At 46.3% G+C, this 27112-nt stretch overlaps 1 protein-coding gene across 1 annotated transcript; it reads left to right on the top strand.

The window, feature by feature from the left end:
- Nucleotides 1-902: 902 nt before the first annotated feature.
- Cdk5 (Cyclin-dependent kinase 5) lies at nucleotides 903-27112 on the top strand. Its single transcript, XM_077700859.1, has 12 exons — nucleotides 903-1050; nucleotides 1121-1252; nucleotides 1482-1570; nucleotides 3737-3804; nucleotides 10932-11049; nucleotides 12499-12594; nucleotides 13058-13132; nucleotides 13196-13292; nucleotides 13899-13968; nucleotides 16365-16425; nucleotides 19195-19275; nucleotides 24318-27112. Exons 2-12 carry the CDS (start codon nucleotides 1216-1218, stop codon nucleotides 24414-24416), a joined length of 891 nt encoding a protein of 296 aa, XP_077556985.1. The 5' UTR covers nucleotides 903-1050; nucleotides 1121-1215; the 3' UTR covers nucleotides 24417-27112.

Raw genomic sequence — 27112 nt, 5'->3', positions numbered from 1 at the left:
CCACACTTGTAACACAAGACGCCTCCCTGTTCTGTGAAGACCATAGAGTTAATCATGGAGGAAAGAAACCTTTTCTTTCCTCCATGGAGTTAATACTACTGACTGTGAAGACGCTGCCCTCTACAAAAGTATGTTAGCGGCATCTAGGGTTACCACATGGTTACCACCTTTCCCCGAAGAAAAAAACGGGCCTTCCGGGGGGGGGGGGGGGGGGGAAGGGGGGATATGTGTTGAAAAAAGACGCCATGTTTTTTTAACATGCAGTGCCATTTATTGTAGTGTTTTCTTAGAGAGAAATCAACATAACGTTTGCACTGAAAGTGATTGAGAGCTTGGTTAATCGCTCTGCATGTGCTTCAGTGAAAAGTAACCGCAATTGCTGACCGCGGCGGTAGAATTTCGTTATTTTGTTCTTCCCTTAGGTCCCCCTCCATCTGAGGCAGCGCGCTCGCCCGCGTATTTTCTCTGCTCGCGTGTCTTTGCGCAGCTTGTCGACACGTACTTATCGTCTTAGTTGTTGAATTGACGCTTATAAAACGCCAAAACGGACATAATCACGGCACAAAAGCCAAAAAACCGGCTGATGACGGCCGGTTTTAGATATGGACCGGCAACCGGCCCGCTGTGGTCGGGCCGGTCCTAAACCGGGACTGACTGACTGACTGAATAAACTTTATTGAAGGAAAGATGGAGGAAAGGGGAAGGGGAGAAAAAGATGAAAGAATCATAGGTGGAACCCTTTGTCCAGGGCTCCAGTGGCTTCTGCTCCCGTCTTCGCCCGGCTGATTAGGTCCTTTTGGATCTGTAAGTCGGGGCTGGCGAGGGCGGCCTCCCATGATTCACGGGAAGTCAGTGGCGGGTTCTTTTGGTGTTCGGCCCCTGCCCAGAGGTGTGGGCAGGCCCACGTGGCATGGAAGAGGGTAGGGAAGGTGGCAACACTAGCGGCATCTCTTGGCCATAGATGGTTTGACGTTGGCCACTAAGTTTAAAATTCATCGTGTTGCGCTATCGCTATCATTGCATAGTTGAAAATGGTTTAAACACTAAAAGGTGAAAATTATTTGTTAAAGTGAAGGCTAGCGTAGTCTAATCTTGTTAAGTTTTGTTGTTTTTTTTGCAGGTATGGCCGCTGCCTTGCGATCTCGACTGACGCTAAGCCGGCGTCAACAGTAATCGGCGAGTCGGGCCTTATGTCCCGGTAATTCTGAAGGTGCCATGCAGAAGTATGAAAAACTTGAAAAGATAGGAGAAGGTATGATACCCTACAATGTTTCTGCACATCGTTTCATTTTTAGCGACAAAATGTGCGCGTTAAAACCTGATTTTCTGTGGTGGTTGTGGACAGTGCACGTACGTTCACACCCGCAAATTTCCTTCGAAATACTACTTGGGGCTCTTGTTTTGGTGTAGTCTGTGATAGCGGTTGACGTTGAAGTGTCTGAAGTGTGAATCGTTTCGCGCTGCATAATCTTTTTTTTCAGGCACTTATGGCACGGTATTCAAAGCGAAAAATAGGGAAACTCAAGAGATTGTGGCACTAAAGCGAGTGAGACTCGACGACGACGACGAGGTAAAAATTTTAATCATCTTAAGTACCTCAAACGCAGAAATTTTTGTGTCTGTCTGTCTGTGACTCGATTCAACCACGCGGCCAAAGAGAGACAGAAGCTGCGCAGCAGCCTGTATACCACAGCCAAACGTCTAAATCAGTCCGCTGTCAATGTTCATGCTTGTCAACATTGTTAAACAAAAACAAGACATTGCGCAAATATTAGGGAAAAAGTCAATACATAAGTGATATTTGCAGTGTTCCTTCGTTAAAACAATTATTGGATGCTTTATTTTTGGGATAGCAAATGAATACTACATGCACTACAGAAAAAAAATTCACTCCATCGTTTTCTGTCGCCCGCGTCACTATATAGCTCCTTGCGGCTTTTAATCAAACGGCAACAGCAACGAAAGGTTCCACGTTCTGCCTGGAACACTCGTGGAGTGGGGCAACGTGGTTCTGTAAATGTTGTAGTAGGATGCCTCGACTCACACGCGTCTCCACCTTACTGCAGCACTGGCATTGAGGCACCCGACTCGGAGCAGTGGAATGCGGTAAATTTAAATTGACTTGAGCAAAGCTCTAGCGTGTTATTTTGAGAGGAACAACATGGGAGAGGAACAGCGTGAGAGGTGAGCGGGAAAGAGAAGGGAGGCATTTACTTGCCAGCGGCCCCAGTCGACTGTCGTCTTTTGTCGACATTTGCAGCGAAAGTAGCAGATATGTGGCCATTTTTTTCAAGGCAACCAACCGAGCAGTTATCATGCATTCCCTGCAGTGCACTGCCCCTGGTTTTTTGAGAGTATGCAAAGGCAACTTGTGTGTTCCTGTTGTGGATCTTCCTACGTAATGGTGCGGAGAATGCTATGAAAGTGTTGCATTGCCTGAAACACTTCCAAGGGGTACTGAAAAAGGTTTTGCCGATACATGTTCGCATTTTCGGATAAATCAATGTTCAGGTAATCGCCTCCTTCAAGAATTTGTTAAAGTGATGAGTTATAATGCAGTTATTGCAAATCAAAACAGCGCATTTCCGTTCGACGCCACTGTACTACTGTGGTGTTGGTGCCACAGACGCACCTAAAGCAAACTGCCCGGGCTTTTTCTGAGCTGGTTTTGACAAACTCGGCATTTGCAGTTAATAAGAACTAGAGGTGCAATAGGAATGATTGTCATTTCAGCATTTGCTGTTGTGCCAAATATATTGGCATGCAATAAACAGCTGCTGGCATTTTTGCACCTGACAGCCATCTTCCCATCTGGAGTCACACTAACCGTCTATCGCTGCTTGTGTAAGAGTGGCTATTTTTTTTCACTTTCTAATTACATCATTTTAGAATTGGCTGCTTGTTCTGTGTTAGACGAGTGATTGATTGATTGTAGGGTTTAACGCGCCAACGCAACGCAGGCGATGAGGCGCGCCGTAGTGGAGGGCTCCGGATTAATTTTGACCACCTGGGGATCTTTAACGTGCGCCGAAATCTCGAACACACGGGCGTTTTTGCTTTTTGCCTCCATCAGAAAAGCGGCCGCCGCGGCCGGAAATCGAACCCGCGACCTCGTGCTCAGCATGTGTTAGGCGAGTGGTTTACGGGCACTGTGTTACTACCAGTTTGGGTATCAACTTTCCTTCATATACTTGTGCTTGCAAAAAATGCTTCAAACCTTGAAACTATTTATATGCTATGATTTAAGAACTTAAAGGACCAAAATACATCAAGTAATTTTTTGAGTGAGACTTGACGGAACTGCACAGAAATACGTAGAACTTTACACTGTTTCCGGTGTAAAGCTTATATACTTCTAGTGGACACAGAGCAGATTACTTAGTGAGTAGTTATCACAATAGCAGGAATACAACAGATAAGCATAATCTTTTACCTTTCTTTCAGTTGTGTGCTTTCTTTTCCTATTGGAGACGGCCAGTCAATTATGTAACTATATGGGCTGATGTTAGTCCATGTCTTCCATGTTGCTATGTAATAAATTGCAAAAACAGTGGGTTCAGTGTGGGTTTGTATTTTCCAAGATTGGATGGGGTTCAGTCCATTGGTAGACCATGGAGGACAGGAAATTTAGGTCATTAGGCCAAGGTGCTACCATAGGGGAAATCAGCTTGAGAGTGTGTGCTGTGAGAAGAAATTTCTTTGTGCATTTTGATCTGAATTTTGCCTCGCATTCCAGGGCGTGCCAAGCTCCGCGTTGCGGGAGATCTGCCTCTTGAAGGAGCTGAAACACAAGAACATTGTGAGGTGTGTGTGCTGCTCATTTGAAACCTTGCGTGCTGCGTAGAAATTTCCCCAAGGTCTGTGCCTACAGAAAGCTTTACAGAAATTGCCAGGTGCAGCTGGTGTGCCTGCATTTTACTAGCGAAAAATAGACACACACAAAAAAAAGTACACAGGACACTCGCTAGCGAGTGTCCTGTGTACTTCTTTTTTGTCTGTGTCTATTTTTTGCTAGTAAAATGCAGTCAGATAACTGACTAGCCCAACTTTATGCCTTAACTGCCTTAGCAGCTGGTGTGTTGTTGTGTGCCTCAGTGTCAGTGTTTGGGTCTCTGCGATAGATGGTGCAGTCTCATTGCACAGGGCAAGGCTGTGATTCTGTCGCAAGTTGTTTAGTTGCCACTGCTCGCGCCGGTCAGAATGGAATTGGGCATTGTTCTCAGGTGTCACCTGAAATGTGTGTCTTACGCAGTTGTCTTAGTGAATTTCCCTAGAATAAGGCATTAACTGTTGGTTATGGTGGGACATTCCGCGCAGGTCAGAGCTACGTAGTAGTGACGCAGGCTCGTTGCTGGCCTCATTGCTGGCCATGCTGTCCTGTTGTGGTCTTGGATACTTGTTGTCGGCCAGCAGTTTTTTTTTTTTTTTTTTGTTCATTTAGTGCCAAAAGTATTGCAGTGCCCTTTTTTAAAGGCTTGTATTTTTGTGTGCTTGTGGGCATTTTCCCGTTACTTGGGGGATCCTAATAATGAGACGCGTGTTTTCAAACGCTTTGCTGTGCAAAGAATGAGTGATGTCATTTTGCGCAATGCTGAACATTGATTAAACGAGGTCATAGGCTGCGCTCTGAACGTAAGCCAACTTAAGGGGAACCAAATCGCTATTATTAACGAAAACATCGCGTAGAGGTGATCTTAAAATGCAATGAAGAATGAAAAAAATGGCTAGGCTTTCTGGTGCTCGAACCTAGGTGATCCACACCAATACCCAGAACTGTGCCTCGAGACCACAGAGGCCGAATGGCAGTCTCCTTTTAGCACTTGCTCAGGTGACTAGCATTCGAGAAGACATCACTCGTCACAAGGGGGCAACGAGGAGCTTGGGAAACATGCGAATGGGGCAAAGGCACTTTATCTCACCTTCTGGGGTCCCTCACAAGCATCAAGAGGGAAATGCCACTGGTTCTCATCACCTTCCTTCACACATATCGTGAGGAAAGCAGAAGTCCTTATTCTTATGCTCCTCATCATTCATGTGGGCAACATATTGGTTCCGCTGCTTTTCTCGCTCTTCAGCTTGCCGTTGGCCCCTGCACTGGGTGGGTGACTTTCTTCCTACCCCCCAAAACTCGGAGTAGCGCTTCTAAGATTGCCTTGAATGTTAGCTGCAGTGCTTTGAATGATGCAAAGTTGTTAACGTTCAGCAAGCATTCGTCAGCGTTTGTAAAGAAAGCAGTGTCTATTGAGGCCGGAGCTTTTTGTCTGGACTGGCATCTGAATTTTGTAGTCTGGAGTCCCTAGGCCATGTTTCAACCGCTCTTGGTACATTTACGAGACTTTATTTAGTGGAAAAATAGATTCAAAAGGGCTGTCCTCATCTCTGCATCCTCCTTGCCAATTTCCTGTGACGTTCTGTATGACGGTTACCCAGGCAGGCTCCGCTTGACTGCGCTTTTTGCGGCATGGCCGAGTGGTCTGAAGCACTGGGGCTGTATGTCACAAGTGGCCAGTTGGATTTTGGAAGGGGGGGTTGTGCTTAGGCAGGTTCTTTTTTCTGCTGCATTCTCCATTTTGTGCTGCAACATTCCTTGCTCCACGATGGAGTTAGCAGACTGCATGCAGAGTGACACTGGCGCGCTGGCGAGTTCTCGTTGGCCTCGTGTTGCCTTAATATGCACCGACTGCTTGTGGGCGGCACAGTGCCGAATCAGCTGACTCTCGGCCTGGTATGAACATGCCTTTTAATGACACGGGGATGAGCCAAGCAATCTCCAAAGGTGGGGGCAAAGTGCCGTGCAGTTTAGCGTCTCCGATGGCATGGAGGGTGCTCAGCCACTGCGTACGCCTTAGCTAGTGAACGTTACAATTTTAAGCGGTGCCGGTAGGCTTATCTGACGCATTCTACACAGCTGACAACATGGCAGGAGCACGGTATGTTGATCCCTGAGATATCGAGAATGCCCAGCCAACAATAACGTTGCATTCCAAATGTTTTGTTGCACAGAACCGAAACCGAAACTGGTTTGAATTCCAAGACATTGTCCAATCACAGCGCTACTCGAATACGTGTCACTGCTGTTAGTTTCTGCGGCCGTTCTTCTTCCAGACTTTGTGAATTAAACACTGCTTTATCGACTGCATAAACGATGAAATGTGTGTTCCTTTGAGCCAGTCTATGCATTGCAAACAAGAACAGAAATTCTGTTCAGTGTCCCTTTAATCTTCCCCACCTTTACTGTAAGTGCACACAGTATCGGTATAATGCTCAGACAGGGTTGTGACTTGGGTATGTTCAGTCAAGGATGGTGGCTTTGCACCCCTAATCTCGGCCTAGCACGAGAACCAGGGTCTTTGCCGTAAAAGTTTTTTTTTTTCACCCGCAAACTTTATTCTTGTGTCAACCTGCGCCATCAGTTTCAAGTTTTTCCCCAAGCAGAAGGGGGAAAAATTTCGCATAGTGCTGGTGCAGTGACTGGCCCAGTGGAGTTTGGACAATTTTTAAGAGGCCATCAAAACGACAATTTATATGAAAATTTAACAACCAGAGATTTTTTTTCTTTATCGCTCAGTGGTTATATTTACTGCTGCTTTTGGTGTCCACCGAAGGGTAATTATCACAATCCGAGAGTGCCACCTTCATTCTCACCCGTGTGCAGTTTGTTTCTTTGTTTTCTGCGTGTCGATTTTGCAACACTGTCCCCAGTATAGCAATGTAGCAATGCCATTTGGAATTATACAATAAAGATTGCCTTAGAGGTTGAGATATCTTAAAAGTAGAGACAGGTTTTGAAAAAAAATGTGTTTTGTATTTTCTTGAAAGGTATTGCGAAAACAGAGAGGCCTGGAAGGTTGCAAGAGCCAATAGGGATTGCACATTGCGTGGCTCAGAAGCACAACTCGAGTAGCCATACAGTAAAAACTCGTTACACGAGACACTCAAGGGACCCAGGAAACGTGTCTTGTAACCGAGGTCTCTTGGAAGCAATGTTGCTAACATGGGAAACATAGGAAAACCGACCAAACTGGCTTCAGTCAAATGTCTCTTATAACCAAGTGTCTCTTGTAACGAGCTTTTACTGTACTGCACACCAAAGTGTGCATGTAAGTAGAGAGAATGGGATTTAGTGAAGGGTCATTCCACGCGAAACGTCCCAGCCCAAAAATTGACCATCACCAATTTCATTGAAAAAATTTGTGCTAGGTGCCGATGAAGTGTAGGAGGTCGGCACGGAGTATTTCCCTTGAAAAAAATTTTTCGGTCGTGGGAGCGCTCCTTGAAATTTCTGCAAACACGCAAAATATGGTTGGAGATAATAAATTTTAAATAAATAGTGAAACTATGTGTAATGACAAATATTAACTTGGATCATTCCCCTTGCATTGTTCTTTGATGTGGGACTGTGTCTGAAGCTGTGTAAGTATTTTCGGCGTTGTATTGGCTAAGTAAAACCACAAAAAATGGCACGTTTTTAGGAATTTTTTGCGAAGGCACCGTAAAAGTGTCACCCAAAATATTTCTATCGTGCATTGATGTGGCCTTTGAGTGTCGAGCAAAAATAATTTAAGCCGATTACAGAGCGTACTTTTCTATCAAATTGCTTACAAAGATGCAAGAAAATGAGTTTTTGCCGAACTTCACACCTAAAAAAAGCCCCAAGGCCCTCGAGGTAAAATTACATGTGATGGCTCATTATACGCACCAGCACCTTGCCTTTTAATTTAGAAAATTTGATTCGGGTAAATTTGTTTTGAGGCGAGAAAAAAATTTTTAAAGTTCCCAATCAGCCGCACTTGTGTCCACTATGCAACTGCGCCCCCAACTCGGAACGCGTTCGTGCCGCCACCCCTTTTTTTGGCAGGCATGTGCACACGTGGCTCGATACTGAATGAACATTGGTTGTGTCGCTTGACAACACAAAAAATACACCGTAAACAACATACTCCACTCTGCCACTTTTTTATTTTAAAGTCTTTGCCCAGTCACTTCCCATCCTTGCAGTTTACATATTTAAGAGCGCAGTGCTCGGAATACAGAAACAAAATCAGCCTCAACTAAAAGAAGAAATTCATTATTTCTTTGACGGAGATTCTTCGCAATACAAGAAAAAAAAAGTAGCTTCGTGAGTCCCTTCTACACAAGGATGGCGCCATAAACTGTCGGCATAATAGAATTTCTTTGCCACTTTACACGGCAAAAGTGGATGTCACGGCGTTGGCGGCGCACTTAAACGTCTGACGGAAAGATCATTTCTCCAGACACCTTCTCAAGATCAGATTGAGACCCGAAAGGACCTGTATGCCGGGGCTAAAACAATATCAAAGGAATAATGGTTCCAAGTTCTAAAATACAAGACACAAGGGCACAGCTTGGTTCAACATTCACCATGGCAATCCCAGTCAAAGGAGCGCGACAATTTCATCACTTCAGACCACCTACTCTTTCAACACTTTTTTTTACCATTGCATCCTAATCAAGCTAGAAAGAAATGAAGGTAAAAAAAAAAGAAGAACAAGGCAGACTTCGTTGACGGTGATTATTCACCTGGTGAAGCGATGAATATCTGTGAACAACAACAACAAAAAAAAACCGTAGGCAAAAGAAACAAGTGGAAAGAAATGGTATGTTTGCAGTGAAAAATATTCTGCGTTGAATTTTCTGGGGCTATATGAAGTGTGGTGCGCAAGCAAAATTACTCTGCGATCGTTCTTTCTCCGCATCAGACAGATTAGGTCCAGCTCGCTGATAACTGCCACTACAAAACACTCACTTGCTGTGTTCACTGTACGAATACCCAAAAATAAAAATGACGGAAGCTCACACTAACACGCAAGACTTGAAAGTAGCGAACCTGTACGCAACAGCAGCGTGTTTCCTCTTTTCCACCTCACGGCGTCGTTTAAGCCTCACCACTTTATTAGTGACCACAGCTGGATATTCATCTTCCTTCATCGCACACGGCTCTGCGCCGCACGTGGCCTCCTGGCCTCCATTCGTGCTGCGCGCTTCAACGTTTTTATATAACGTTGGCGCGCTTATCACAGCGGCGGCGGCGGCGGCTTGCTTGCACATTCCCGTTCCCTCCTCGCCTATCTCTCCCCTGCCGTCTATCTGTCCCTACCCTAAGGCCGCTGCTCCGTGCCGGGCACTTGCGGAAGGGGGTTGACCTCTAGCGCTCAATGTCAAAACTGGTCATCCTGCGAAGACTTGCCGAGATAGTGTAGTGTAGCTCCCGCCACAAAAGTGGCAGAGTGGAGTATGTTGTTTACGGTGTATTTTTTGTGTTGTCAAGCGACACAACCAATGTTCACTGAGTATCGAGCCACGTGTGCACATGCCTGCCACAAAAAGGGGTGGCGGCACGAACGCGTTCCGAGTTGGGGGCGCAGTTGCATAGTGGACACAAGTGCGGCTGATTGTGAACTTTAAAAATTTTTTTCTCGCCTCAAAACAAATTTACCCGAATCAAATTTTCTAAATTAAAAGGCAAGGTGCTGGTGCGTATAATGAGCCATCACATGTAATTTTACCTCGAGGGCCTTGGGGCTTTTTTTAGGTGTGAAGTTCGGCAAAAACTTATTTTCTTGCATCTTTGTAAGCAATTTGATAGAAAAGTACGCTCTGTAATCGGCTTAAATTATTTTTTCTCGACACTCAAAGGCCACATCAATGCACGATAGAAATATTTTGGGTGACACTTTCACGGTGCCTTTGCAAAAAATTTCTAAAAACGTGCCATTTTTTGTGGTTTTACTTAGCCAATACAACGCCGAAAATACTTACACAGCTTCAGACACAGTCCCACATCAAAGAACAATGCAAGGGGAATGATCCAAGATAATATTTGTCATTACACATAGTTTCACTATTTATTTAAAATTTATTATCTCCAACCACATTTTCCGTGTTTGCAGAAATTTCAAGGAGCGCTCCCGCGACCGAAAAATTTTTTTCAAGGGAAATACTCCGTGCCGACTTCCTACACTTCATCGGCACCTAGCACAATTTTTTTCAATGAAATTGGTGATGGTCGATTTTTGGGCTGGGACGTTTCGCGTGGAATGACCCTGAACAAAAATATTCTGTGCACTGCCGATGTGCAGTATTTTTGTAGTAAGTGTAGCTTCAGTGCATTATTACTAAACACCGACACTTAAAGGACCGTGAAAGTGCGAAAACCGGCTGTCCTAAGTTGCTAGATTACAGTGCTGTGAGTGCAAGTAATATGAGCAGCAACAGTCAATTATTAATGCTGAAAAAGCTCAGAGAGTAAAAACAGGTATCACTGCCCGGTATCTTTTTCTGTAGCACAGTTCACTACGCCACAGCGCTTGAACGATGACACACAATCGGCGAAGCTTATCTATGCGTTTCCCAGGAGAAAGAAAAAAATGCGTGCTTATATTGATAAGAAACTACTTGCACATTCAAGTATGTAGGAACCTCTGCTGAGCACATTTGTTAGAAAGGCACAAACTTTAGATGGTAAGCATTATAAAACAGCTTGTCACATTATCACCTGCAGCTCTGTAGTTTGTGTAAGTTTTTATTTCAAAGATTTTGCCTCGGTGTACAAGGGAAGTCAAAATGTTTGTGCAGTGAATACAATGGCTATCGTCCCTACTCAGTGTATACTAGGTACCGGTTGGAAAGCATGTGGCCAGAGTCTGATATTATTGGCACCATGGTCAGGTTGGCTGTGGCCAGCAGAGCAGGCTTTCAACACTGCGTGACGTGGTCCTAATGGGAACTGAAAGAAACAAAATTGCCAGCTTAAATTGTTTAACATATGAGCTATTGCTTGTCTCCGAACAAAAGCTGAAATAGCTACTAAAGGTGTGGTCTTTCAGTTAAAAGTCATTCAGGTTTCAGTGTCCCTTTAATGGAGGTCAGAGCTTGTGTGCAGCTTTATGCCCACGGTCCTTTTTTTGCAGGTTACACGATGTTCTTCACAGTGAAAAGAAGCTGACCCTTGTCTTTGAGCACTGTGACCAAGATTTGAAGAAGTATTTCGACAGCCTCAATGGGGAAATTGACCTCGAAGTTGTTAAGGCAAGTCTCGCGTCACTTTGCACTAATTCTGCACTCCGTTTAAGAGGATAGGGGCTCTCAGTGGAATTGGCATGAGAATACCACATGGTGCTGGTTAAGTCTTTAGCGAGGGTGAACAGCAAACTTTAGATTTGACGACAAAACTATGGGGGCATTGAGAAATGTTTACTGTTACCACCTTTTGCTTGCTTGCGCAACCGGGAGGCGGGACGACAGTTACTACGTAGCATTTTGTGGGGTCGGTCGGCTTGTGCGTGGGCACGTGTGTCGGAGTTGCTGGAGTCAGGTAGAATTCACGCTTACTCAGAGTTCAGATGAACAGAGGAAGCATCTAATACAAATGCATGAAACGCATAGGCAGGAAAGAAAACACTTGCAGTAGGCTTTACACTAAAAAGCCGTCTGTGCACACAGACACTTAACATGTGCGCAAGGTGGCTAATGCACTCTCACGGGCACACCAAGCATATGCTAACGCACGTGGGGGACTACCAGAAATACGCTGTGCAGAGCTCTACAACCCATTAATACGGTGCCTTACCTCCCGGGCAGAGCCTCCATGAACTGAGGTCTAAGAGGGAATACTCAAACGCTAACCCTAGGCATGGCCGTGACCCTACGTGAACACCTCCCGATGCACTCTCGGCAGGGGCTCTGAATGGCTGTCACGTATCAGTGCCAGCAACTGGCAGTGAAACCCTGGAGAACAAAAAGGTGTTCTCCGTTGCTCCCCTTGGAGCTCTGGCCAAACACAGGAAACCCACTCACCCACCCTCGGTACAGCAGCTCTGGCACAGAGGCATGCTCCACCAACTTGTTGTTAGTGATCGCTGCCAAATATGCACACCATAACAACTGAACAAATCGTGGCAAAGACGTGTTGGCTTCACCAGGCAGCACTTTTGGGGCCAGGGTGGCCTTGACGTTCACAACGATGGTCGAGAGGATAGCGAATCCATGAAGCTGGTTGGGCCACCCCAAACCTACCAATCAGACGCCTCCCTGAATTCCCGATGAGCGGACTGAAGAGAGGCCCAGCGGCCACACTGCCCCCGTGGGCCCTCACTTCTTGACGTCACCTCCACACACGTGCCGGTGTTGCCGTCAAGACACCCCTTCGTTGCAAGGACGAGGTGGGAAAAAAAAAAACAGAGAAGACGGGGGCACCTTCAAAACTTTTCCTCGCTCTACTTTTTTTGTTGGGGTGACTGTTGCTTCGCTGAACCAAATACTTTGCACGTCTTGCTGCATTGCAGTGGCCTTGTGCTTCGTCAGCGGTGAACTAGAGTCTCCAACCACACTTTGCCGTCTGGCCTGATGGTGTTGACGCGAGCAATTGTCACACAATAGGGTCTTTAAAGCGTTGACACTGTCGAGTGCAGAGTACAAGCCTTAGGCCAGCTTGTGCCATTATCTGCCATTCGGTGCTGATAGGTTGCTCTTTTGCAGTCCTTCATGTTCCAACTCCTCCGTGGACTTGCATTCTGCCACAGTAACAACATCCTCCATCGTGATCTGAAGCCACAAAATTTGCTCATCAACAAGGTACGTACGGGTTGTCACCAGTGCCCCATGCGGAGTGCTCGATTGGCGTGTTAAGCAGGGCCAGCTTTGACTGAAGTTGCCGTTGAAATTGTTTTTGCTGTACCTGAGAAGGCTTACACTTACTGGTTATGTCACTTTTGTTATACTAAATCTGCCGTTCCTGAATATTATGAACAGTAATTGTAACTGAAAGAAATTTTTAGGACAGCTATACAGGGGCCGAGGATTACAGTGACGTCAAGCTGCGGTGATTAAACTTGATTCCATGAGCAAATGAGCAGGGTGTCCAACTAATCGTAATTGGTTGATTGAAATCATTTATTTGAATAGCTATTTTTCCAGGCCTTGGCCGATCCGCCTCTATGAGTACCGTGGGTGTTGTGTACAATGAACCATGCCCAAACTTTTCCACAAACACGTCCCGAGTGGAGCCATGATGGGTGCTGGTTCTCCCTCGTTCCAGAACGGGGAACTCAAGCTTGCCGACTTTGGTCTGGCCAGGGCGTTTGGGATTCCAGTGCGGTGCTACTCAGCCGAGGCAAGTGCCCCCCAGCTGCATTACTACTGAGCCGGTCACTCAGTCGGCCTCTCCCATGCCCAGGTTGTTACACTTTGGTACCGGCCGCCTGACGTTCTCTTTGGTGCCAAGCTGTACACCACCTCCATCGACATGTGGTCGGCCGGCTGCATCTTTGCGGGTAAGTCTGCTGCTTGGACCAGGTGGGGCTGCTGCATTACTGCTTCTTTGACTTCCCCACTGTCTATTCCCCACTGGCTAGCACATGGCCCGCGTCAGTGATGTGCATTAGCTGTGACAAGAAAATGAGTGTACTTTGTGCACATGCCTGTGTGTGGGAGAATGCTGTGGCTGCACTGTAACAAGCAAACAATTTAGTATTGCCTCCTACAAGTACCAACCTCTCATGATTCTAAGCACTGACCTTTTACAGTACTGTAATTTTATCAATAGCTAGAAACTTAAATGTCACATTGCGCACAAGCACCTTCCCCAATGGCAAAGAAATTAGTCAAACATTTGTGGTTGTGCTTATTGCAGGAGTGGTTTTTGTTCAAAGTAGGGGGACTAAATTGTGAGCACAGGAGTGCCATGGATTCTGCTTGTACCTTGCAATGAATGACCAGTTTTAGTACGGATTCCATTATTGGCATGGTTCTGCCCACATTAACGTCAACTGCCTTAAGGCTTCCCATTTTTTGATCATTTGCTGCTATTTCTGCTTCCTGGCACATTGTGAGATTTGCATCGTGAGATTATGCACTCAGCGTGGCAATTTTTCTTGCAGAGCTTGCAAATGCTGGGAGACCACTGTTCCCAGGGAGTGATGTTGATGACCAGCTGAAACGGATATTCAAATATCCTTTGGGGGCATCAACAGTGTTCTTTCTTCTTCTTCTTCTCTGCTCCAACTGTGAAATCCGTTGGGAACAGCACCTGGGGTGCAAAGCAAGAGGTGCTTCGGTGTAGTGGGGCCAGGCTGAGTGGGAACCCGCACAGGCTGTGGCCGTGAAGCAGGGGAACCGGGTTGGCGGTCTGCTGTCACAGAGGCTGGGCACAAGAAGCTTGTGGCAGGTCAAGGATTGAGGCGCAAATGGCGAACCACGGCGGTTGTTAGGAAACAGTCGCACAAGTCAGGGCAGGCCGTGAGCTAGTCCAGTGGAGAATACACTTGCAGTACCTCACAGTGCAATGTTTGAGGGGGAGCACAGTGATGAAAGCCCAGATTTCAGAGGAGCACTAAGCCTAAAGATCACACCCGTCAGAGCCATTTCGGCCTCCTCCTCTCTGTGGCAAAGGATGCTTTGCTTAGGAAGAAGTAAATAAAGTAGCCATTTATCACTCGTTTCCCTGCCATCTTTCCTCGATGCAAAAGAGCATCGTGAAGAGGGGTCGCCTACAAAGTTATTCAAGCAAGTAAAATCCTGCTGCCTAAAGAATGAGTAAAAAATATTTGTGCAATTCCCCAGCATTGTGGCTGACTGCCGGACAGGTGGCGTTGCCAGTTACACTAGTAATCTCTATCTTTGGTTGCTGGTTGTCGCATATAAATGGACAGCAACAGTGATGAGTGGGAATAGCTCGGAGCCCACCTTCATTTGCATGGATCTTCTGACTGTACAGTCGTGTCTCGTTAGTATGGATGCCTCCGTTCCCCAGAAAAGTGGTCCATAATGTGAGTCCATATCAGCGAATCAAGGTCAGAAACACAAACAGCAAGGAATAATCGTTGGAGAAGGTTAATGCTTCTACATCTTGTTTTTTAGCACTGTGCAGCAGCTCCCTCCCTTCAGATCTCCCTCTTCCATAGGATAGCTTTCACGCACTGAACAGATGCTTAAGGCGTCTCACTTTTGAATAGGCACATTTCTTTTTTTTTCATCTGAGCGGAAACCTCCGTCTGTTCAGGTTTTACACCTGCAGCCATTGCGTCCACCGAACTGACCAGAACCAGAGAAATAGAGAAAGAAAGCCAGAAAAGCGTACAGCATTCCCTATTCTGCGCAGCTAATATTGGCACGAACTATTGTCGTCCTGCTATCTTGTCCTGAGCCACAGGACTGGCTCTTTCCGGCGTATGCCGCGCTGGCACATCTTATTTGATAGGGAAAGGGTGACACCCTACGTACCCTGGAGTGGTTCTCGCCGTGTACGAATGTTCTCGATCTAGTTCGATGGTACTCGAGGGAAGAGCGCTCCGAGATAAATGCATGCCTCGGGTTTGTATGCTTCGGCCAACAGTGAATTCTGGTACGTGCTGGGGCCTCTGGTGGTCACGACTCACGAGTCATTTTTTATAATTTTTGCTTTGTGGACCGGTGTCCATAATAACGAGGCAAAAATGCATTCATTTGCCCGTTTCGTCCCCAAAATAGCCGTCCATAGTCAGGGCTGCGGGTTTCTATATTAACGGGGCAAAATTGCATGGCGAGAGAGCGGTCACCGAAAATTTCGTCCATATTGCGGGGGGTCCATAATAATGGGGTCAATATTAACGAGACATGACTGTATTTGTACAACTTTGCAAAACGTTTCACTGAAATTGAAGCCAACAAATTTTACCAGTGTTTCTAGTGTAAGCACCAATGCAGTACCTGCGTAATGAGAGCTGAATTTTGTCTCCTCACAGGGCACGTGCTCAGCAGAAATTCCTGCGTGCATGTATTTTACATTTGCATACACCTACCTTGCTGTTTGTTTTAAGAAGGCACTTAAATAAGCTTTGCCTATTCCTGCTTCTGTGTTGATGATTTGTGATATCGGGAGCTGGTTTGAGCTTTTTAAGTCATGCAGCTTGACAACTCCAGATCAGCGGTTTTGGGGAGGCCCAGAAAGGGCAAGTGCAATCAGTGGTAGGAGAAGCCCTGCCTGCAACAGGGGGCATGTTGCAGAGTGCACTACAATGGGGAGTGGTTTCAAGAGGACCTTGTGGGTGGGCCTACCTTGCCGAGTTCTAGCAAGCACTTCGCATTAGTAGTGGGGAAGATGCTGACAGTAATTCTCACGCATTCACAACTACTTAGATGACGAGGATTGGTGTGATGCCCACAAAAGTATTGGGGCGTCTCATTAGAGCAGCTTTTCTCGGGGCAAGTCACGTTAGCACACTGGATAGGTATGGATGCATGTCGATCTTATTATACTGTTCACCTGCTACTGCAGAGTGGCTTTCCAAGAAAACCGTGTGCATTCTGCTGCCGAAAACTACCGTGCTCAAACTTTTTGAGTATGTCCCTTGACAACCTTTATTCACGCTGCTGGGGACACCGAGTGAAGACACGTGGCCAGGAATGACACAGTTGCCTGACTACAAGGTAAGCATGTGCAAGATACGTTCTTTTGGACAGTGGTGGCAGGGAGAGGGGTGCAGAAGAGAGGGGAACTGAGGTTGGGACGTGGATGGGGATTTTGTTCTGCCAGAGCTTCTGGCAGATCTTAAAAGGAAGGAAGTTGCAGTGCAGTGTTTGTCCGGGAGGAGTGCATGAAGGGAGAAATAAAAGCTTAAAGCGGGGTTAGTCCTGCCCGGGAAGGAATTGGTCGGAAAGCAAAGCATTGTGACTGTTACAGCATGCTCCAATATGTGTACCGAAAATATGGGTGGGATTCGTGAGACCTGTGCAGCCTCAAAACACAGCAACGGTCCTCCGCTGTGTTTCTCGACTTGAGACACACCACCGCTGTGGTGGCTACACCGAGGGGAAAGACACTTGGCTGAGGAGAGGGACCAGTTTTTGCCCCGGAGCCATGCATACTGTTGCGTCCCGATAGACGCAGGCAAAATCGGCTGTACGGTGTTGCACCGATTTATTAGGGGCAGGGCGCCTAAAATGGGGAGGCGAGAGAGCACGTCAAGTCTCAGCAAAAATGGCTGACTGAAAGAAGCGCGCGGGGGGCCCGGGCCACGCGTTTGTGTAGTCGTCTTCGTACTAGATGGCTATCCTAGAAACACGGCACGTATCCATCACTTGGAGATTGTACCAAGTGCAATGACCCTTACATACCTTAAACAGGGGATTGCCCTGCTTAACACACAATCCACGCGACAATACGTGGTAAAACATGCAGTCCTGCTCCTGAATAGTTTCTGAATGCAATAGTAACAGCACTACTGCCATATCTCAAAGCAGCTGGTTTGGACAAGCATGATGTGGACAAAAGTAATTGGCCATCAGTGCTTGTGGAGGAGGGGGGCTGCGGGAAGAAAAAACAATGCTTAATAAGAAACGAAGTGACACATAAAAGTCTCAGCAAAAATAGGTATGATGGGAGGCATGCTGCAAGGGAATACGGTAGCCGCGGTGCCAGCATGGATGGCATACTAAGTTGAGCTGGAGGAACGGGGTGATGTCCATGTGGACAAATTTCTCACTGAAGCCAGGCGCATGCATTGCATCTCGTGATATTCCCTGTGCAACCTGGGCGGGGGGGAGAACAGGCCGACAGGTCGTTGGAACATGCCGCAATCGGCCAATGCTGTTGCGCGATGAAATCTGGCTACTGGCGCATGCAGGGCCACGGGCTTTCAAACTCATTGGGAGGGGGGACTGGATGAGGCGACGAACCTTGGCAATCGCCAAGCAAAGAGCTCTGTTCGTTATTTCTCTGCCACAAGCCGTGCACTAAGCTTACGCCATTTTCATCTTTGCTCTCACTACAACACTCAGAGCAGACATGGAATTGCAACCATTTTGCTATGCCCTTGAGAAAAAGAAAGAGGAGTGGGAACAAAACAGCAGAAAGGCCATGTAAAGTATTTAGGGAATTGGTTTCTTGATGATGATGAGTGCTATTGGTGTCCCCTTTGTAGCGGGGTGATGACATGTCATCTTACCAAAAAGGACTAATATACTTGTTTTATACTCTTGGTTTAATACTAGCGCTGCTTAGGGCAGACACAAAAAGCTTGTTAGGCACAAAATACCTTTTTTCCTGTTACAGGTGGTAACTCTCCTAGGCAATATTACCGGCTCTGCTTTTCGTCCACCAGTATTCTAATCTTCTTTTCGTCGCCTCAACTTCCTCTGTGCTACCCGTAAATCCTAGGGCTTCTGGAAGCCCAATATTCCCTTCATGTAGATTTGGATGGATACCCTCACATTCTAACACTATGTGCCGCATAGTTTCTATTTCTTTTCCGCAGACCACGCATACCCCATCATTTTGTGAATACTTCCCCACAAAGCTCTTAGTTCACAAGCAACCTGCTCTAGCCTCAAAAAGCAAAGCACTGCCCTTGGAATTAACGTAGAAATTTTCCTTTCTGGTGTTCAATTTCTCAGCCCTGTACATCTCTAACGACGTTTTAGCTTCCATTTTTCTCTCCATTTGTTCGTTTCAATCTGCCTTGCCTCTTGTCTTGTCTTATCTTGTCTTGGCCCTTTCGGGATTTTTTTTTTCCTTTTCTTTTACTTTATTCTCCCTCCCCCTTTTTTTCCATCTCCAGCCAGAAATTAATACCTTACGTGCCATTGGATTGGAGCGCACAGTCATTACAGGCCATTTGACCCTTCTTTGCTAAAGACGACCATGTCCCTTCGGTGACATTGAGCTTATTTAGACAACCATGTTGGCGTTTGTGACGATGAGCTTATTTAGTGGCTCCAGTAGCAGCCATTCAAAACGTCAAACAGGGATTTCTGTTGCATCCTAGCCTGATGGTTCAACAGCTTCGGAAACGTGTGAGTGCAAGCTCCTTTGCAGAGCCAGCACAGCTTAGAGCCCAGACCTTTTCCCTGCAGCCATCCGTTGCTGGTGTCGGTCTCTTTCGTTTACAAACACCATGTCCGTTTATGCCACCAGACAATGCTTAATTAAGAAAGATGTGGTACTTCTAAGCTTTCTCGTTGAAAAAAAAAAACAAAAAAAAACCATCAGGGATTCAGGAACACTTGCAACTATTTCGCCATCTTTTTAGTTGCACTGTGTTAAAAAATTCACATGTAGCCCGAAGCTGAAATTTGTTTTTTGTAAATGGAAGATTTAAATGTTGTTATTAATGGTACACAGGGGATGACTATGTTTGGGTATTTTTGCTTTTACTCACCCAGCTTTTATTCTTTCCCCTCTCTCGTGTGTGCCTGCAGTCGTTTCCGCTGTACCACCCGACGACCAGCTTTGCACAGGTGGTGCCAAAGTTGAGCTGCAGAGGACGAGACCTGTTGCAGGTTGGTGCTGCGTTGTGTTCTGCTAATCTGGAAATAGCAGTTTGTTCTCCTTTTCGTAGCTGCACAACTCAGTGGCTCAAGCTTGTGCTGCTGAGCCAAGGATGCAGGCTCGATCCCGGCTGCGGTGGCCACTTTTCTGGTGGAAACGTAAAACAAAACCCCCATTTGTCAAGATTTTTTTCACACATTAGAGGAACATTAAGTGCGAAAGTAAGTTGGCATAATCGGTAGATTAGAGCGCCATGAATACAAATACACCGCTCACATCAACAGCAGTTGTGTATTAATGAGGAAAATGCCCAAAACTGTGAAAACAGGTATCGCCGCCTTGTACACTTTTCCATGCCAGGATTTGTGACATTTCACAAATCTTGTATGGTCCCCGCACGGGGCACCTTGAGCAATCTTGGTGACTGTATTGGCGATACCGCGGACCCCGAGCCCCCATGCATAAGTTGTGACCAACTGTGACGATGTGTTTTAAAGTGAAGGGTAGAAACCTCAAACGGTGGCCGTGAGAGCCCAGGTCAAGCTCCGGCGGATGGGCTCCCTGTATGTTTACCAGGCAGGGAGCTCCGGGACCTCTTCAGCTATCAGGGTAAGGCTGACGAAGAAAGTACCCCTGTCCCCTGCTTCTTTTACATGCCATATGGTAAATCGTAACCTCTCCCCCCCCCCCCAAACATGATCGGCCCCTGAAAAAGGGCCGCACCGAAGGTGCATTTCCGCCACTCCCAGCCCTCAGTTTTCCAAAGCTTGATAACTACCCCCGTTTTTTGGTGTTGGAATCAACTGAACAAGAAAAGCCTCTTGCATCACAGTCCGTGTTCCTGATATCAAAATTTTTGGATGACATCATTGGTGACAAATATAAGGCTAAAAAACAAAGAACTGGAGAAATCTTGGTTGAAGTGCACAACCAACAGCACGCCAAGATCCTCCTTGAACGAACTCGCATAGCCAATCTTGAAATCAGGGTGACACCCCACTGGAGCCTGAACAGTACTCAAGGTGTCATTTCCGAATTAGACCTCATGAATGAGACAGATGCTGACCTGCTGGAGGTCCTGAGAAAACGGCGTGACAGCTGTGAGGTGCATAACTATGAGGAGGGATGACAAAGTAGTCTAGACCAAGCACATTATCCTTACTTTCGACCGTTCCGCACTCCCAGAGTACGTAAATGCAGGTTTTGTACATTGTAATATCCTGCCCTACATTCCAAACCCACGCTGCTGCTTTGAGTGCCAGCTGTTCAGGCATGGAACCAACTCCTGCTGTGGCCATCTTACCTGCGCAAAGTGTGCCCAGCATGATCACCCATCTGATAATTGTCCATCACAAACCCTCACCTGTGCCAACTGCAGGGACCCCACGCCGCCTACTCTCGAAAATGCGAGAAGTTTAAGCAGGAGAAGATCATAAATGTGAAGGTCACTGAAAACATCACCTTCCCAGAGGCGCGAAAGAGGTTCGCCTCTTTCCCCCTGGGGAGGTACGCCAACGCAGCTCGCCGGGGGGCGGAGTGGCGTCTGGTTTCGGCGAGGACCCAGTACCGCGAGTCAGACTTGGCATTGCCACCTACTAGGTCAGACTAGGCATCGCCACCTACAATCTCTTATTCCATGTATGTAGGCGACATCCAGATATCCTTTAAATCATGTAATATCTCCATCTGCGAACATCAAGTCCAGCTCGGCGTCAAGAAACTTGCCGGCTGGGCAGATAAGAGTGGTTTTAAAATTAAACCTGGAAAGAGCTCTTGTGTTGTATTCTCCTGGAAGCATGGGGTCCACCTAGACCCAGACATCACTCTTCAGAACGTGTCGATTCCTGTAAACAAGGAGCACAAGTTTTTAGGTATCTTATTTGATGAAAAGCTTACATTCATTGCTCATATCAAGCAGCTCAAATGCAAATGCTTAAAAACAATGAACATTCTTAAGGTCCTCTCACACCAATCCTATGGGGCCGACAAACAACTCCTGCTGCGCCTCTACACGGCCCTCGTAGGGTTTCGGCTTGACTACGGCAGTGTCGTGTATGGGTCGGCGACAAAACAGCACTGAAAATGCTCAACCCAGTGCCTCATCTCGGCCTTCGCCTCTCATGCAGCGCTTTCCGCACTAGCCCTGTCGAGAGTCTGTATGTCGAGTGTGACAAATGGTGGCAGGGCATCAGTGGGAGTATGTTGACTTGCTGTATGCATCTAAGATCGTATCTCTCACCAACCATCCTTTTAATCCTATTATGAACGATGCATCAAATTTACAACTCTTTTTAAACAGGCCATCTATCTCCTTACCTTTCTCTCTCAGAGTTAGGGAGGAGGCTTCTGCACTCAAGGTCCCTCTGTTAGACACGCACAAGACACCCATCCATAATTTAATTCCACCATGGCATCTACGTCCTGTATCATGCGACCTGTCATTCACACTAGTAGAAAAAAATAGGGTACCCAGGAGTGCGATTTTGTAGCACTTTCTGTTCCTGCAGGACAAGTACAGGTGCGCAGAATTCTTCATCGACGTGTCTAAAACTGCTTCTACTGTCTCTTGTGCAGCGCACGGACCAAGTTTTAGAGTTAGCAAAACAATGAATTTTCATAACAGTATTTACACGGCAGAAGCATATGGCATCTTACTCATTTCAAATCACATCATAAAACATAAAATTCCCTAAGCATTGTACAGGCACTGTCATCAGGAAAGTCATCTAAAAACTATGTGATCAATGCTCTTTTCAAGGTACTAGTGACTGCATATGCCTCAAATCTTCAAATAACTACATGCTGGGTACCAGGGCACCGTGGAATCCCTGGCAATGAGGCCGCCGATCAAATGTCTGGTGCTGCTGCTCTAATGACTACAGAACAGTACCTTACACCGACCTGAAGACACACATCAGATGACAGCTTCGTAACACATGGCAATTACACTGGAGTCAACAAACAGACAACAAACTACATATAATCAAACCACAATTGGGATGCTACACAACTGACTCACACAACAGATACACTGAAGTCGCCCTGGCTAGGCTGCAGATAGGCCACACACATCTAACGCACTCCCACCTGCTCACTGGAACTTCGGGACCCATGTGTAGCAGGTGTGGAAAGGGCCTATCCGTAGTCCACATACTAATCACATGCAAGGCACTTGACACAACACGGCACAAACATTTCCCTGAATTATATAGATGACACATTCCACTGCACCCATCATACTTTTTAGCCGACGAACCAATGTTTTCTAGTCAACGTGTTTTTAAGTTTTTAGCTGAGGTAAAATTTCTGCAGCTCTTGTCATCACGTGTAATCATCCTGGCCCTATACACCAGCCATCTCCATTGTCTTGTTTTGCGTCACTTTTACTTCTACTCACAGGTTTCAGTATTTACAGTCTCATCAACCATTAAATAACTTCTTCTCTGGTTTGCCGTTAGTCGGCCTTGCGCCAAAGAAAACCAACCATCATCATCATCAAATCGTGTATGGTGAAACAGGATTGGTGGAGCTTGCCTACACATTTTTCTAGATTTGGCACAGAAGTAGGGACATGTAAACTTGCCTCACACATTCTATTTAGAGGAACCGAGCATTAGCTACCAAATATTGTAAAATAGGTTATTTCACCGAGGGAGGTAACTTGTTCTGGTTTTGCTGAAGTGTTCCACTTTGCGGCACGAGTGCTGTGCAGTGAAAGGGTTGTTATGGGTGAATGCAAAAGCATATTGTACTACCTACTTGCCACCAGCGCATGTGCGCACAACAGCCAGTGGTGCGGGGCCCAATTGACTATGCTGCAGGGACAGCCATCAGCTTTATTCTCCATCAACTGCATCGTATCTTCCACGCCTTCTCCCAGGCAGCAGTGTATCACTACAATGCTTTGCTAGGCCGGTGCTTGATAGTCACCCTGTCCAGTCTCAAGGCACTGTTCAACATGGGTTGTGTGAACGGGGACAAGTCTGTGTGGCCGTTACTATTCGACAGTTGTGGAAAAAAAAGTGGTACAACCTAAAAGCTTACTCATCAGTTTCATGCCTCTGACGTTTCGGGAATTTTGTTTGACTGGTGTTCGCAGCGACTAGATTTCATTCATAGTTGCACCATGGCGCGCTCGTCTTGTCCTCTCTATCTTCATCCTTGTCTTTTGCACAAACTTATTCCTTCGTACGTCATGAACCAACTAGCCAGCAGTCAAGTCCTACCAAGTGCACCATACCTTTGGATGCGAGGCTTTGCAAAGCAGAAATGGAGAGAGACCGAGGGATCTCGTGTTGTTGACACAAGGTGCACTAAATGTTTCCCGTAGTTTGCATTGCTGCCATTTGTCTCACCCTTGAAAGGGCAGTAGCATGAAAGTTCATTCTTTGCCTCCCTTTTTTCCCATAAAAGTGGGAAAAGAATTGCAACAACAAAGCAAGGCTAGGCTGTCAGGACTCAGTGAGGGGGGAACCACTACAAGTAGCGACATTCAAGCCATTTTTTGCAGCCAAGTTACGGCCAGCTCATATAACCACAAGTTACTTTACACTGTCTCCTTAAAGTCGGACCATTCATGGCCAACAGTTACAAATCCAGAGTTCTGGGTACACCTTGCCTGCAAGACTCTCCCTGATAGAAAAACCTCGTAGAGGCCTTAGTGCCAACATCATTAATGTACGTGTGCTTGAAACGGGAGCGTGGGAGTGTGGTGTGCCCAGTTAGCTGCTTTTTGAACTCCTACTCTTGTTGTGTTCAGCCACCCAAGAGAGCCTACTTTAATTTTCACATTTCTTTGTTTTATGTTATCTCCAGTGTCTGCTAAAAAAACAAAATACTGGCTTATACAACTTTAGTCAACGAACTGCCCCATCCTCTGCGTTTTTTTTTTTTTTTAACATGAGGCAGCATGAGGCCACGATTTATCGCTGCTGCCATTTTGTCACACTGAGTCGTTTGTCCCTTTGCAGTCCTTTTTGTGGGATATAAAAGTTCTCACACTGCTTTTGTGGGCCCCACCTCCTCTCAGTTTGTTTATTTTTCTTGATTTCAGAAACTGCTAGTCTGCAATCCCATCATGAGGGTGTCGGCAGATGACGCCATGCAGCATCCGTACTTCAGCGACCTGCCAAGCTCCATTAGGAACGGTTGATCTTTGCTGGCATGGGGTGTGCACCAACCTGGAAGCCGTGTTGGGTGGCATACCCATCTGTTACCCATTATTGCCCCATAATGAAAGTGTTGATGAAACTTCAGTCAAGCGCACGCGCACAGGCAGTGGAGATTCCTCGTTTTGGCTGTGTTTCGCAATCGATCGCCTCTATACCCCTGGATGTCTAAATTAAGATTGTCATGACATTGCAGCAGGGCTAATGGAACAGTGCGTACAATAGGAATTCACTTAAAGGGGCACTGACACAAAAATTTTGCATCTTGTTTTTTTTGTTGCGATAAGTAGCTAGTGACCTACTTATAACCTGTAGAAACCTCATTTGCTTCAGCGTGCGACGGTTGTTTAATTAGAGGCATTTTCAATGCGGCCAGTCGCAGTTTCGGTTTCAGCGAGTGCCGCGAAACGATGGATTTTGTGGATTTTGTGTGAACAAAGCTGACCACGTGACCGTCGGAGGGATATCACAGTTACAGAGCAGAGCCGCCGTAGCACTGTCGAATCCGCATCGACGGCAGTTTCTGCGAATGCCCCCCCGTACTGATCTCGTGAGGCGCCTAATTAAAAAGCGACCATGGATGTGACGCAGGCGCTGCGAGTGCAAATGCTACCGCGGCTAACGAACGACGCGCGCCGCTCGAGACGGTGGGTGGCAAGACGCGCGCTGGGAGCAGCCGGCCGGTCTGCCTACAGGTCCGCCTACAGATGTGTTCGGCTTAGCACTGCGGCGGATATTCGAGTGCCGCTCTCGTAAGCGGTGCAGATGACAATTTTTAATGCAACCCGGCATGGCATCATTAACTCCTTTCTCATGTAAGCCACCATGGTCGGGACTTGGGGACAATTTCGTGCGGCGGTAACAAGCTATCACTCGAGCTACCTGCGCCGGCGTGGGCCACTTCGCGGCCGTGGCCGCCGCCTGCACAGCGACCGTGCGGCTTGCTCAGTGGGCTTTCCGTGCCTCCGGCGCGTTTCCGCATCCAATGGTAATAAACAGTAATAGAAACAGAGTGCCTGGAATCGCTGTAGAACTTTGGTCGTGGCCAGCTGCCCGATGAGCTGACGAAATCACGGCGCCTCCGCCGCCAACGATCGGGTCGTTCGTTCTCGAGAGCAGAAGCTCCGCCCTCCGGCCCTCCGATTGGAGCGGCGAGCCGGCAGTACGGAAGCGGCAAACACAAACTCGTGACGTGTTTGGATGTTGTTTATTTACACTTGCGCGTGGTCCTCTGCTGGCCGCTCGGTTGCGTTTCGCTCACTTCAAAATTGATTTTAAATATGTTCTGGGCTGTATTCACCGCTGATATTTTGCAGATGATGTATATGTGTTCCCACCAATCTATCTCCGAAGTTATCTCGCCTTCAAAATTTTGTGTCAGTGCCCCTTTAAGTGTTGCACTTCGAGGTGAATTTGATTCAGTTTGAAGCAGCTGGTATCAAGCGCATACATGGTACATTATGTAGTTACTTTTCTCATTTTGCATCATTGTTCGGTGTTGTTTAGTATTTTAAAGTAGGTGTTTTGAAACGGTCAACCTTTTTTTGATGGGCTCTGTGAAGACAAGAGATTCTAAGTCCTATTTTAGCAGGTTCTTGTTCGCAGTGATGTTTTCTTAGCACTTATTCTCAAAGAAAGTGTTTCATTCCAAACCTATTCTCTTACCTTAGTTAATATAAAGTTGTTTCCTTATTATGTATGTACTTGGAAGTCATGCCTGACAATGGAGGCTATAAATAATCATTTTTATTTTGTGGCATCTAACTGTGGAAGACCTTGCAGTTCAAGAAAACGAATTTTTGTTTCAAATTATTGTTAATGGCCGCACACAGATTTTTTATCAGGCTAGAAGGAATCGTCGAGTGCTTGTGGTTGGAATGCACTTGTTGCAAGGGCTCCAAAGGTCTTCCTTCCTGCAAGCTTCTAGGAATTGTCTTTTTACATTTATTCAATCTCCTTGCAATTTATGATTGGGTAGGTGGTAAACCTCGAGGAAAGGCACGGACTATGCTGTGAGGCTGCTTGAGTGATATCACAGCGCTTGGGTATCTGTTGGCCCATACATGTTTGCCCACACCATGCTCACTGCAATTGTGTTCTTTGCGGGCCCTGCTTTTACATGTAACATTTATGACAGCTCACGTGGGAGGCGTACTTCATAAGGTGTTGCAACAGTCTTAAATTTCTGAAATTATTTTTCTGATATTTCTTTCTCTCATTTTTCAGGTGCAAAAATACACCCTTTTTGGTGTTTCCAGCAGGGCTAAAATATGCGGTTATGTTTAATTTTTGCAATACATGTGGACACATACTTGTGAACTGAGCTGTGGTGTTCATAATGGCTCATAATTATTAAGTGTCTGGGCTAAAAATCATTTATTGCAGATGTGCAAATACTGATTTTTATAGAAGGCCTCTATAACCATGTTCTGTGAGTACCTTGGGTAGATGATCTAATGCGGTAGCAGATCATGTTATCACGTGACCGTTAAGCAGATGTTTTGTACAGAATGTGACATAAATGATGTCCAATTTGACTAATTGCAGCACTGCAGGGAAGACTGAACTACTGCGACAATTGAGCTTTGTGTCTTGAAAGTGGTCATTTTCAGACTTTGTACACTCATACATGGGACGAAACAATCAAGAACCACAATAAAAAGACTGGTTCTGAAAACAT

Source organism: Haemaphysalis longicornis, unplaced genomic scaffold (assembly GCF_048455015.1).
Source record: "Haemaphysalis longicornis isolate Haplotype H1 unplaced genomic scaffold, Haemaphysalis longicornis Haplotype H1 scaffold_2, whole genome shotgun sequence".
NCBI classification, from domain to species: domain Eukaryota; kingdom Metazoa; phylum Arthropoda; class Arachnida; order Ixodida; family Ixodidae; genus Haemaphysalis; species Haemaphysalis longicornis.
This window is presented reverse-complemented; position numbering and strand designations above follow the sequence as displayed.